The sequence below is a fragment of the Sus scrofa genome, chromosome 13, assembly GCF_000003025.6.
Source record: "Sus scrofa isolate TJ Tabasco breed Duroc chromosome 13, Sscrofa11.1, whole genome shotgun sequence".
NCBI lineage: Eukaryota > Metazoa > Chordata > Mammalia > Artiodactyla > Suidae > Sus > Sus scrofa.
Genome location: NC_010455.5, coordinates 207,780,131 through 207,792,972, shown reverse-complemented (window position 1 = coordinate 207,792,972; position 12,842 = coordinate 207,780,131). Strand labels below are relative to the sequence as shown.

The following is a 12,842-nucleotide window of genomic DNA, read 5'->3' as shown; positions in this document are numbered from 1 at the left end:
GGCGTTGCCATGAGCTGTGGTGTGGGTCGCAGACGCGGCTTGGATCCCGCGTTGCTGTGGCTCTGGCGTAGGCCTGTGGCTACAGGTCTGATTCGACCCCTAGCCGGGAACCTCCATATGCCATGGGAGCGGCCCAAGAAATGGCAAGAGACAAAAAAAAATTTTTTTTTAAATTAAGACAGAAAATTAAAAAAAAAAAAAAAAAAGCATAAAACAGACCCCCGCTCTCCCAAGGCCCGGCCCTGCCGCTGGTCTTTCGGGGCTGGGAGTGGCGCTGACCACAGGCCTCGTTCCTGGGGGACAGTTTTCAGAAGCTGCAGGGACGCGGCCTCCACCACTGGACCGGGCGCGTTTCAGGCTCTGCGCGGCCCGCTGGGTTCTCAGCAGGGGAGCAGCGGGGGCGGGGCGGGGGGGGGTACCCGGGACGGGGAGGGACAACCACCAACGGGGCATGAAGGTCAGGTGGGGCGGGGCGTTATTAATACGCTGCTAATGAGCTTTCGGTTTTAACTAATATTCATGGTCATTGTTAAATGATGTAACAACTCTTGTCTTTTGCTATTTCTTGGGCTGCTCCCGTGGCATATGGAGGTTCCCACGCTAGGGGTCGAATCGGAGCTGTAGCCGCCAGCCAATACCACAGCCACAGCAACGCGGGATCCGAGCCGCATCTGTCATCTACCCCACAGCTCACGGCAACGCCGGATCCTCAACTCCCTTGAGCAAAGCCAGGGATCGAACCCGCAACCTCATGGTTCCTAGTCGGACTCGCTTCCGCTGCGCCACGACAGGAACGCCCTGTAACACCTTATTAAGCAGCTTCTTCCCCACGCTGGCACCGGCCTTCTGGGCAGCCCTCGGTCCCCACGCCCGCAGGCCTGCACCCCCCCCCCACCGCCCCCAATCCACCCTCCAGACTTTCCTGCAGGGGAAGCGAGCTCCCCGTCGGGTCGGCCCCTCACAGGACTGGAGGCCTGACGCCCCCTCGGTGGAGCCACAGGCCGACAATATCCCTGAGAAAATGTCCTTCCGGGGACCGCACCTGCTAAGCAGACGCCGCTCCCGGCCTTCCCTCTGACGCCTGCTCTGCCTTTCTTCGTGTCATGTATTTTCATTTGAATGTTACTTTTATTGCGGGTTAAGAAATGAAAACAGAATCAGAATCGATGTGAAGGAGAGCAAATGGCTCATCCGCTAGGGCTTCTTTTTATTTGCGTGGGACTTTTGACTTTTCAGATTTCCCTGCTTGATTTTCATGTAATTATAGAAATATGAGAGATAAAACATTTTTAAAGGAAAATAAAATTAAAATTACCGCCAACCCCATCATCCACGCAGGGGGACCAGACCCGGCCCTCCCGATGCTGCCGTGGCTCACCGAGCGCCCCAATTTCTTCTCAACCGGGAATTAAACAGGCTCTGCAGCCGGGTTTCCACGCACTTTCTTGTGAACGTCCTTTGAAACGCTAGACTTGAGCATCACAGCGCGACCTGTGACCTGTGACGGGGCGGCTGCACCGTCACTGCACCCGATGACCCCCTCCCGCCCCATCCCTTCAGACCTCACGTCCCGCGGGCTCGCCCACCCCTTCTCTGGCGGTGCCACCCCGCCGGGCCCCTGACTCCTGCTCGGAGGCCCCACCCCAAGGGGAAGCAGGGGTGGCACGCAGCTCGCCGGGCTGCGTCCACTCTTCCAGATCCAGGGCGTGCCCGGCCCGGAGGAGCGGCAGGGAGAGAGTCTGCACGGCTGCAGTGGTGAAACACGGTTTTATTGGGAACATCTCAAGTCCTCTGTCTGAGCGACAGCGTCTCATGCTCGGTCCTGGCTGGTCTCGGTGCAGGAGGAAGCTCATGCAGGTGGCATGTGGCCTGTACATCAGTAAACACGCGGGGGATACGAGGGGTGTCTCGGTGACAGGGTTCTTGGCAGAAGAACATTCATGTCAAGTGTCCGAATTCTAGAATAAAATTAAAGGCATGTGTAACCCAACGTCTGGAGAAGCAAACAGCCTTCAGGTTTCCCTCCGCCAACACTCCACGCACCGCCTTTGACCCATCGCCTCTGCGTCCGGCTGGCCGGCCCTCATTCCTGATGGGGCCAAAATGAGAGTTCCTGGGGCTGGGGGCTCGGCCTTCCAGGAGGTGCAGACGCGCGGCCAGGAAGGGGCGCTTCGCCCTGTCCCGCCGTCAGGAGGACGCAGAGCCTGGGTGCCCCGGCCGCCTCTAGTGAGGGAGAGAGGTCCCAGGACACACCAGGGGACAGACACCACAACTGGCCACATGCGATCACAAATACTCTGCCCTTTCCATTGGTACAGTTCTGACAATAAGAAACCTCTGGAGGCATTCACTGAGCTCGCGGGACTGAGAGATGGGGACGCCGGCGAGTTTTCCCTCTCAGGCTCCATCACCAGATGCACGGTCGGCAGGCCTCACACTCCGGGGGAAGTGTTTTAAAAATGAAAGAACTCCATCGATCTTTTGCGTTCGTTTCGGGAGAACTGGGCAGGTCACCCCAGCATCAGCAGGCCTGGCCTCCTCAGCGTGACCGGCTGACATCGCAAGGAAAGCAGAGCGGCTACAGTCTGGAGAGGGCGACGAGATTGTTCAAGGAAAACAAATGCCAGAGGAATTAATACCTGGTGAAATGTCGGCTTGTGCATTTTAAAATAACCGGTGTTGATATAATAAAAATCTCCAAAATGGGAAAAGATGAGCATCCCTCGTAACACTGAGCATCAACCCTGCAGGCCTTCTGTGCCGCCTGGGGGGGGGGGAGGCGCCCCCACAGTGAGCAGGGGGTGGGGGCTGAGGAACGTGGCAACGAGGGGTCCCCACCCCCCGCGGTGGCTCGTGCCGCGGAATGAGACGCCTCCTCCCGCCAGCAGGACAGCTGCCCAGGGGGCCCGAGCGAAGCACAGGCCAGTGTCTTCTCTTGGCGGAATTGTGCCACGGGCCGAATGCAGTACGGAACCCTCCCAACCCCCGCTGGTCAAAATGTCCTCAAAGGCTGAGATTTCCCTCAAAAGATCAAGTTCTTGGGTGTGTCGAATTTTCTAAGTCTCTACAACCCAGATTCAGGGCCCTGGATGCAAAATAGCCCCTTAGGGAAACAGCATGTCTGTGACACACCCCCCAAGGGGCAGTTTAAAGTGCTAGCTCCCTGATTTGTTGGGGGAGGGGGGTCACGCTTCCTTCCCGCCTCCAGTCGTGTGGGAGCAGGGCTGCGCGGCCGCCTCCCCGGCCCCGTCCGGTCCTGCCAGCCAGGGCTCCCCGACTCCCCCCCCAATCTTTGGCTGCCTCCCCCACCCCTCGGCACCTTCCGTGGACCTGGGTGCTCTTGGGACACGTGCCTGGTGTCAGGCCTGTCCTGGACGGTTGCCCGAATCCGACCCAGAGAGGCAGCTGTGCGCAGCTGGGCCCACGCTGACCCCACAGTAAGGCATCATTCACCTGGGGGGGCTCCTGCTCTGGTCACCCGCGGGCTGACAGAGGGGACACAGGACGTCCTGGACAGCTTGTGTGCGTGCACTGACATTGCTCTGGACTTCGTGACCAAAATCCACATGGTTTTAAAAACTAAGTCCATCTCCCTACCCCCATTAGAAAAAATACCATTTCTAGAGACAAGAGTAAAAACGCAGGGACGCGTGGCCGTGTTTTCTGAGCGTGCAGGAGCCTGGCAGGCGCCCCCCCGCCGGCCTGCGGCTGGCCGGTGTGGTGGGGCGTTGAGCAGCGTCCTGGGCGCCCCAGAGGCCAGAGCACCCGCTTCCGCACCACGACCACCAACACCCGACCCTGCCGCGGCCACGCCAGCTTCCAGGCTGGACACTCTTCCACTTCAAACCCGTCTCTGCTAAAGCTGGGAAGAGTCATTGAAAAATATGCCTCAAGTGCCATTTTCCAAGAAGGCCTATCTCCTTCACTCTCTCCATCCCGGGGACACGCCGGGACAGTCACTCCCACCCAGGGCCTCCGGGGAAGGAGCAGTTCCAGCTCTCGACTGCGCCGGAGCCCCTGCGGCTCCCTCCTAGTCCTGCAAGGAGATGCTGTGTAAAAACCCGAGAGAGTGGCCCGGGTTACTGGCCACGTTCGCTCTCTGATTTAGATGTTTTCCATGATGCGACCCTACGCTGCACAGAAGCTTCTGGAGGAGACTGAAGGCTACAGGGACCTGGACGACTCCCCTGAGGGCACCGAGCCACCGCGCCCGGGACGGGGCTCCGGCACGCGGGGCCTCCTCCCAGGGAAGCTGGGTGGGGGTCGGCACCCACCAGGGGGGGGGGCCTGCGTGTGGCCAGCGCGGCGGTGTGTGCAGGTTTCTGCTTCCTGCCTCCGTTCTCGCGGTCTCCTTCTATAGAGGCTTTTTTGCAATAAAAATAATGTGGCATACGAGTGACCTGACATAATTATCTCTTATTTTATAAACTGTATTCCTAGTTCTGAATAAATTAATTATTCAAGAATTTCACACAAAGTAATTTCTATTTGCCTAAACTTCAGGAAGCCCTACTCAGTAGAACTCAATTTCTAAACGGAACCCGAGCTCGGGAGCCGTCACTGGGGGATTCAAAAGGGGAGATGCGGCTGCAGAGAGAGGCCAGGCGGCGACCCGGGACCCTGAGACGGACCCCGACCTCCCGCACCCTCCCCAAAGGGCGTGCCCGCCCCCGGTTCGGGTGTGAGGTTCCGGGGACCGTGACGCACACCTGCTGCCCCCCCCATCCCACACCTGCCCCCGGTTTGGGTGTGAGGTCCGGGGCCGCGTGCGCGCCTGTCAGGGTGTGAGTGAGAACTGGTCCTGCTCGGTGGGCTTCTCCACCCAGGCGCCCAGCCCGGCCTTGATGAAGGCTCTGAGCAGGCAGGCCTTGGCGGCCTGGTACTCCTTGGCCGCCAGCTTGGACTCGTGGTACACGTTGGGCTTAGTGATCTTGGAGCGTAGCAAGTTGGAGGGGACCTGCAAACAGGTTGAAAAACAAAAACACAGTGGACCTGGTTAAGCGAGAACCACAGAAAATAAATGTCCCCAAAATTGCGTTTCAAAGTGTGCTGGCTTCTGGGGGACCCGCCAAGCCCCCACTGGTGCCGTCCCCAGGGCCACGTCACACAGAGCCACGCCGGACGGGCCCTCTGAGGGTTTGGGTCCTCAGCTCCTGGGGCAGCTTCGAGGGTAGAGAGGCAGGCAGGGAGGCCAGGCTCTGGGGTGGAGGCGCTGAGGCGCCCACCAAGGGCTGGTCCCAATTTCACGCTTAACAAACACCACCTCCGGCCGCTACTCTGGTCACAGGGAGAACTGGAGGCCCGCCCGCCACGCCTCCGCTAGCTGGATTTTGTGCAGATCTTAGGTGCAGACTGGCAGCCAGCACAGGGGCTCCTGCCAGGTGGACACGCACCGTCAGTCCATGACAAGTAAAGGCTGTGACTTGACCTACAAATAATTGACAACTGGTAAAATACTGATGGACTGCGTAAGATTTTCTCTGGGGGGGAAAGGGCATGTGGCTGGGGGAAAAATAAACAGGTTTAGAACCCTTCCTGGGGGTTTAAGCGAACCAGGGCAGCGCCTGAGCTGCGGCGCCCGGAGAGGGGGCAGTGGGGGGCCCCCCAGGTGGACGGCGGGTGGGGTCCCGCCAGGTGGGGCCGGGGCGGGGCGGCGGGGGCGGGGCAGGCGCGGGGCCGAGGGCGCCTCAGTACCTTGCCGTGCACACGCATCCAGCGAGAGTACAACGCGTGCTTACACAGGCGAGAGGCGCGGCCCAGCTCGTCCTTCCCCGTGGTGGCGTTGATGACCTCGAGGGTCGAGTCGCCCACCGTCCAGTTGACACTGAAGTTGGGCGCCTTCCCCGGCTGCCGCGCCTCCGCATTGCTGATGCCTGGAAGGAGACGGGGCACGGTGACGGCGAGCCCATCGCGGGGCCCCCGCCGGGGCTGCAGGGACCGCTCGACGTCTCCGATGTGCCCCCTTCCTGGCGGCGCCAGCCTCGCGGCTCCGGGGCGGGAACCTGTGGGGGCGGCTCCCTCCACAGACCCCGTCCCCCGAGACGGGCTCCGTTCTGAGCCCTGCTTCGGGCTTCACGCAGCGGTTCCGCCTTCTCCGTGAAATCGCGGAGTCCTTTTCGTCATCCCAAGGCGTGAGCACTGCTTTATTTCACTTTCCGTGAAAGTCTGACACAGCCTAAGCCTTCCGCGGGCCGAGCCACCGCCGCGACCGCCGGATGACCGAGCCCCGCCCGCCCGCGGCCGCCCCGGAGCACCCAGCGCCCCTGACGGTGCCACCTGCGTTACCGGCTACAGGAGGCCTTTTCAGGCCTTCGAACTGATCTCTCACTTCTGTTCTTGCTCATTACCCTGCACCTATCAATGCGGCGTATTATTTACAGCCTCTTCCTTTCTCTGAATTGTCCTCTCAGTTGCCCCATTTTCTCATATGGATCATTCTCTTTGGTGCTCATTTTCCTCAGAAGTTTGACAGTGAGTCACTCACATGTGAGAATAAACATCTTGGTTGGTCACACAGGGAGCTGGCGGGGCGGCCGTTGCCTCTTTCTGGGGTGTGTCCCCACCGTGGGCAGAGCCTGGAGGGAAAGCCAGGACCGTGGCCCTTCGAGAGCAGGCGCCCAGAGTCCAGCTGGTCCTGGCCTGGCTGTGGGCACAGGCGGGACCCTCGCCGACGGAGCCTCTTCCTAGACAGGCAGGCGCTGAGGCCAGCCCTTCCTCATCTTCAGCCTCTGCCCGCAGGACCCTCTGGCCACGCGCTCTGGGGCTTTTGGCCAGCGCGTCGGGGTCTTTGGTGCTGTCACTAGCATACCTGCCTGGCACGGGGTTGGCTCCATGGGTCACCGGCTGTCACTGAGCTCATTCAAGGCCACACACTCTCCGGAGACAGAGCGGGGGAGGGGCTGGGCAGGGGCTGGAGGGGGAGGGGGAGGACCTGTCAGCGGGATCCGTGGGGCACCTCCGACCACAGCGGAGCGGAATCTTTCACCAATAAATGCTTCGTGCTGGTATTACTGTCCTCTGCAACTTCACTGCTTGTCGACAGGAAGGGCGCAATGCAGGATTACTGTTGAATGACACCTAAACCTCAGAAAATTCCATTTGACACTGGAAGGAGCCACGGCCACCTAACTAACTGGACACATAGCTTTTCTATTTTAAGCTAAATAAAGTACCATCTTCAGCAAGAGTGGAGAAAACAAGGCAACAGGAAAGTCGCTCACCCAGGGTTCCAATGCGAAGCAGGCGCTTTTTCTGGGGCACAGCCCCAGCTGGGCCCAAGGGCGCATTTCTGAGTCTCCGGGGCCGCCCTGGGGGGCGGGTAGGGAGGAGCCCATCTTTGCGGAGCTGCCAAGCGAGAACTAGGGCAACGAGGTAAGCGCAGGCCCCCTGTGCAGAGAACAATAAAAGCAGCAACGAAGCTGGCAATGCGTGTCCCTCCATTGCTGTAAACTAAGTGCTGAGAGAGAACCTTCAGAGCAGAAATACGCAGAAACTGTGAACTGGCCTAGTAACCGATACAAGTAAAACTTACAGCTGCCTGATCACTTTCTGTCCTGACAAGAGCATTTCTGTGGTTGCTCGTGTATTACTGTGTCATCAAACCCATCACTCGCAATGAACGTGACAGATACTCAGGGTTAGAGAAACGGCTAGTCACCTGCACAACAGCCAGGAAAACATGCACTTACAGTCTCGACAGAAAGGGGCCTTTCTTCTGCAAACACACAAAATGCGAGCGGAGTTTGGGGGGAGGCAGAGGTCCCGGGGCTCAGCAAATACGCATCTGACTCGGATCCATGAGGACGCAGGTTTGATTGCTGGCCTCCGGCATTGCCATGAGCTGTGGTGTAGGTCGCAGACGTGGCTCGGATCTGGCATTGCTGGGGCTGTGGCGTCAGCCGGCAGCTACAGCTCTGATTTGACCTCCTAGCCTGGGAACCTCCATGTGCCATGGGTGCGGCCCTAAAAAGACAAAACAAAAAGTAGGGGGAGGCGAGTGCACAGCACTCAGCAGCGATGGCGACACAGGCTGTCTGATGCACCCGAGCCCCAAGCATTGCGTGGGATCCCTAACCCACCGGGCCACAAGGGAACTCCTATTTTTAGGAGCTTTTAGGTTTTTAGGTTTTAGGAGTTTTTTAGGTTCCCTTTCCTTCACCTCCTCACCGGCACTGGTTATCTTTTGTCTTTTTGATGCCAGTCATCCTGACAGGTGCGCGGTGATAGGGAACGGTGGCGGATGTGCATTTCCCTCATCAGTGATGGTGAGCATCTTCCCGGGTGCCTGTTGGCCTTTCGGAGGGCTTCCTGGGAAAAGCCTCCATTCAGGTCTCCCATCCATTGTCTGCTGGGTTGTTTGCTTGTTGGACTCTGAGCTGTGTAACTGCGTGCGTGTCTGGACGACAACCCTTTGCCGGTCGCTTGCACACATTCTCTCCCAGCCACAGGGCGTCTTGTTGTTTTGCCAGTGGCTTCCTTTGTTGTGCAAAAGCTTGTAAGTCCAGTGAGGCCATTTATCTTTGCTTTTCTTTCATTTGCCTTAGGAGAAGGTCCAAGAGAACACTGCCAGGGTTCACACCAAAGGGAGTTCTGTTCATGTTCTCTTCTAGGAGTTTCGTACTTTCAGGTCTTACATTCAGGTCCTTCAGCAATTTTTAGCTTATTTTCGTGCACAAAATTCTGTTTATAAAAGCGAGGGGCTAGTCTAATCTCCTTGTTCTACATACAGCTGCCCAGTTTGTCCAACACCACTTGTGGAAGACACCGTCCTTTCTCCAGTGTATATTCTTGACTCCTTTGTCAGTTAACTGATGGACTCTCTACCCTGTTCCATTTGCTCTAAGAGTCTGTTTTTGTGCCAGCACCACCCTCTTTGGATTAGTGTAGCTTTGTAGCATAGTCTGAATCTGGACAGGTTATACCTCAGCTTTGCTCTTTTTCTCAGGACTGCCTTGGCAATTTGGGGTCTTATTTGGGTACATATAAGCTTTAGGATTATTTGTTCTCCTTTGGTGTAAGATGTCATGGGTATTTGATAGGAACTGCATTAAATCTGTAGATTGCTTTGGGTACTACGGCCATTTAATCAATAGTAATTCTTCCACTCCAAGAGAATAGGATATCTTTCTATTTTTTGGTATCATCCTAAATTTCCTTCACCAATAGTTTATAGTTTTCAGATTATAGGTCTCTTACCTCCTTGATTAAGTACAGTCCTAGGTATTTTATTCTTTTTGATGCAGTTTTAGAAGGGATTTTTCCCCCACATTCTCTTTCTGATATTTCATGGTTAATGTATAGGACCACACAGATTTCTCTGTGTTCATCCTGTATCCTGCTGCCTTGCTGAATTCATTTATTCTAACAGTATCTGGGTGGAGACCTTAGGGTTATCTACATAAAAGATCATGTCATCTGCAAACGGTGACAGTTTCACTGCTTCCCTTCCACTGTGGGTGCCTTTCTTTCTTTTTCTTGTCGACGGCTTGGCTAGGGCTTCTAAAACTATGTTGAAGGAAGCGGTGAGAGTGGGCATCCTTGTCTTGTTCCTGAATTTAGCAGGAGGGCTTTCAGCTTTTCACCATTGAGCATGATGTCGGCCGTGGGTCTGCTGTAAATGGCCTTACTGCATACATCTCTATGGGTTTAGCGGGTTCCCTCTATTCCCTCTTTGTTAAGGGTATTTTTTTTTTTTATCATGAACGAATGTTGAATTTTGTCATTTTTTCTGTATCTGCTGAGGTGGTCATGTGGTTTATGTCTTTCCTTTCGTGAGTGTGGTGTAGCCCCTGATTGGTCGGCACATGAGAAACCACCCTGGAATGAATCCAACTTGATTATGATATGGGATCATTTTATGTGTTTTCAGATTTGGTTTGCTAGTATCTTGTTATGGATTTTTGCCATCTATTTTATTTAAGATATTGGCCTGTCGTTTCTTTTTTTTGGAGTGTGTCTGGTTTTGGTATGATGGTAATGGTGGTTTTGCAGAATGATTTTGAGAGTATTGTGTCCTCTTTAATTCTTTAAAAGAGTTTGAGAAGGATAGGTGTTAGTTCTTTACTTGTTTGATAGAGTTCTCTATGAAGCTGTCTGATCCTAGACTTGAGTTATGGTAACAAGTACAGGTCAACTTCACCTCCAGGGACTGGCCGTTCAAACTGTGTCTTCTCGACTCAGTCTTCGTAGGCCGTATGTTTCTAGAAACCTATCCTTTCCTCTAGGCTGCCCAATTTGTTGGCATATAACTGTTTATAGTAATCTATTATTATTTTTTGTCCCTGTAGTATCTGTTGTTGTTTCTCCTCTTTCATTTATTATTTTCTTTATTTGGGTCCTTTCTCTTTACTTCTTGCTAAGCCTGGTTCAAACGTTTATCGATTTTGTCTCTCTGTCCAAACGCCAGCTTTTGGTTTCACGGACCTTTCCTATTGCTTTTATCTCTGTTTTAGTTACTTCTTGTGTGGTCTTTATTATTTCCTTCCTTCTGCTGACTTGGGGCTTTACTGTTCTAGTTCTTTTAGGTGGTAGCTTAGGTCGTTTATTTGAAATTTTTCTTTTTTTTTAAACTGAAGCGTAATTGATATACAGTATTGTGATAGTTTCTGATATACTGCAAAGTGATTCAGTTTTATATCTATTTCATACTCTTTTCTATTAGGGTTTATTACAGGGTATTAAATGTAGTTCCCTGTGCTGTACAACACAACCTGTTGCTTACCTACTTTATATACAGCAGTGTGTGCCTACTCATCAGAATCCCCTAACTTTCCCCTTTCCCACTCCCTTTCCCCTTTGGTAACCGTAAGTTTGTTTTCTACATTTGTGAGTCTGTTTCTATTTTATAAATAAGTTTATCTGTGTCATGTTTTAAAGTCCACATATGAGTGATACCACATGGTATTTGTCTTTCTCTTTCTGACTTATTTCACATACTATGAGAATCTCTAGGTCCATCCATGTTGCTGCAAATGGCGCTATTTCATTCTTTTTCACAGTTGAATAGTATTCCACTGCACACATGTACCACATCTTCTTTATCCATTCATCTGCTGATGGAAATTTAGGTTGCTTCCATTTCTTGGTACTGTAAATAGTGCTGCAATGAATATTGGGGTGCATGTATCTCTTCAAATTATAGTTTTGTCTGGATATATTCCCAGCAGTGGGAATGCTGGATCATATGGCAACTCTATTGTTATAAGAAACTTCCATGCTTTTTTCCATAGGGTGGCACCAACTGATATTCCCTTTCTCCACACCCTCTCCAGCATTTATTGTTTGCACTTTTTTTTTTTTTTTTTTTTTGCTTTTTAAGGCCACACTTGCAGCATGTGGAAGTTTCCAGGCTAGGGGTCAAATCAGAGCTACAGCTGCCACCCTACACCACAGCCACAGCCATGCAGGATCCGGCAGCATCTGCAACCTCCACCACACCTCATGGCAATGCTGGATCCCCGACCCACTGAGCGAGGCCAGGGATCAAACCAAATCCACATGGATACTAGTTGGATTGGTTTCCGCTGTGTCACAACAGGAACTCCATGTTTGTACTTTTTGATGATGGCCATTCCGACCAGTGTGAGGTGGTACCTCACTGAAGTTTTGATTTGCATTTCTCTAATAATTAGTAATGTTAAGCCTCTTTTCATGTGCCTACTGGCCATCTGCATGTCTTTATGAAATGTTTGTGTAAGTCTCCTGCTCATTTTTATTGGCTTGTGGATGGGGGTTTTGCTTTATGTTTTAATTTTTTGTCATTTTGTTGCTGTTTTTGTTGTTGAGTTGTATGACCTATCTGTATATTTTGGAAATTAAGCCCTGGTTGGTCACATTATCTGCAGATATTCCCCCAGTCTATTAGATTGTCTTTTCGTTTTGTTGATGGTTTCCTTTGCTGTGCAAAAGTTTCAAAGTTCGATTAGGCCCCATTTGTTTATTTCTGTTTTTATTTCTACTGCCTTGGGAGATTGACCTAAAAAGAACCCAAAAAACAAAAAACACATTTGTAAGATTTATTCCAGAGACTGTTTTGCCTAAGGTCTCTCTAGGAGTTTTATGGTGTCATGTCTTATATGTAAGTCTTTAAGACATTTTCAGCTTATTTTTCTGAATGGTGTTAGGGTACATTCTAACTGCATTGATTTACATGTGGCTGTTCAGATCTCCCAACACCATTTGTTGAAGATACTGTCTTGCCTCCTCTGCTGAAGATTAATTGACCAGAGGAGTGTGGGTTTATTTCTGGGCTCCCCATTCTATTCCATTGATCCATATATCTGTTTTTGTCTCAGTGCCATGCTGTTGGTTACTGCAGCTTAGTAGCATTTTCTGAAATCTGGGAGGGTTATGCCTCTAGTTTTCTTTTTCTTTAGGATTTCTTTGGCGATTCTGGGACTTTTATGGTTCCATATAAATCTTTGGATTACTTGTTCTAGTTCTGTGAAAAATGTCTATCAAATTATTAGTGTATAGAAACACAATATAGATTTCTGTATTTTAATCTTATATCCTGCTACCTTGCTGAATTCATTTATTGGTTCTATTAGTTTTTATGTGGCGTCTTTAGGGTTTTCTATATACAGTATCCTGTCATCTTCGTATAATGACAAGTCTACCTCTTCTCTTCCAATTTGGATACATTTATTTCTTTCTCTTGTCTGATTGCTGTGGCTAGGATTTCCAACAATATGTTGATTAGAAGTGGTGAGCATGAGCATCCTTCTTTTGTTCCTGATTTTAGAAGAAATGCTTTCAGCTTTTTGCCATTGAGTATGATGTTGGCTGTGAGTTTGTCATAAACAGCTTTATAATGTTGAGCATGTTCTCTATACACTTGCTGA

General features: G+C 52.2%; 1 protein-coding gene across 1 annotated transcript in view; it reads right to left on the bottom strand.

The window, feature by feature from the left end:
* The window catches only part of ADARB1 (adenosine deaminase, RNA specific B1), a 44,895-nt gene continuing 33,216 nt past the window's right edge, over nucleotides 1,164-12,842 (bottom strand). Inside the window, 2 exon segments of the mRNA XM_021071524.1 lie at nucleotides 1,164-4,957; nucleotides 5,695-5,873. Coding sequence (XP_020927183.1) covers nucleotides 4,778-4,957; nucleotides 5,695-5,873 — 359 coding nt within the window. The 3' untranslated portion in view covers nucleotides 1,164-4,777.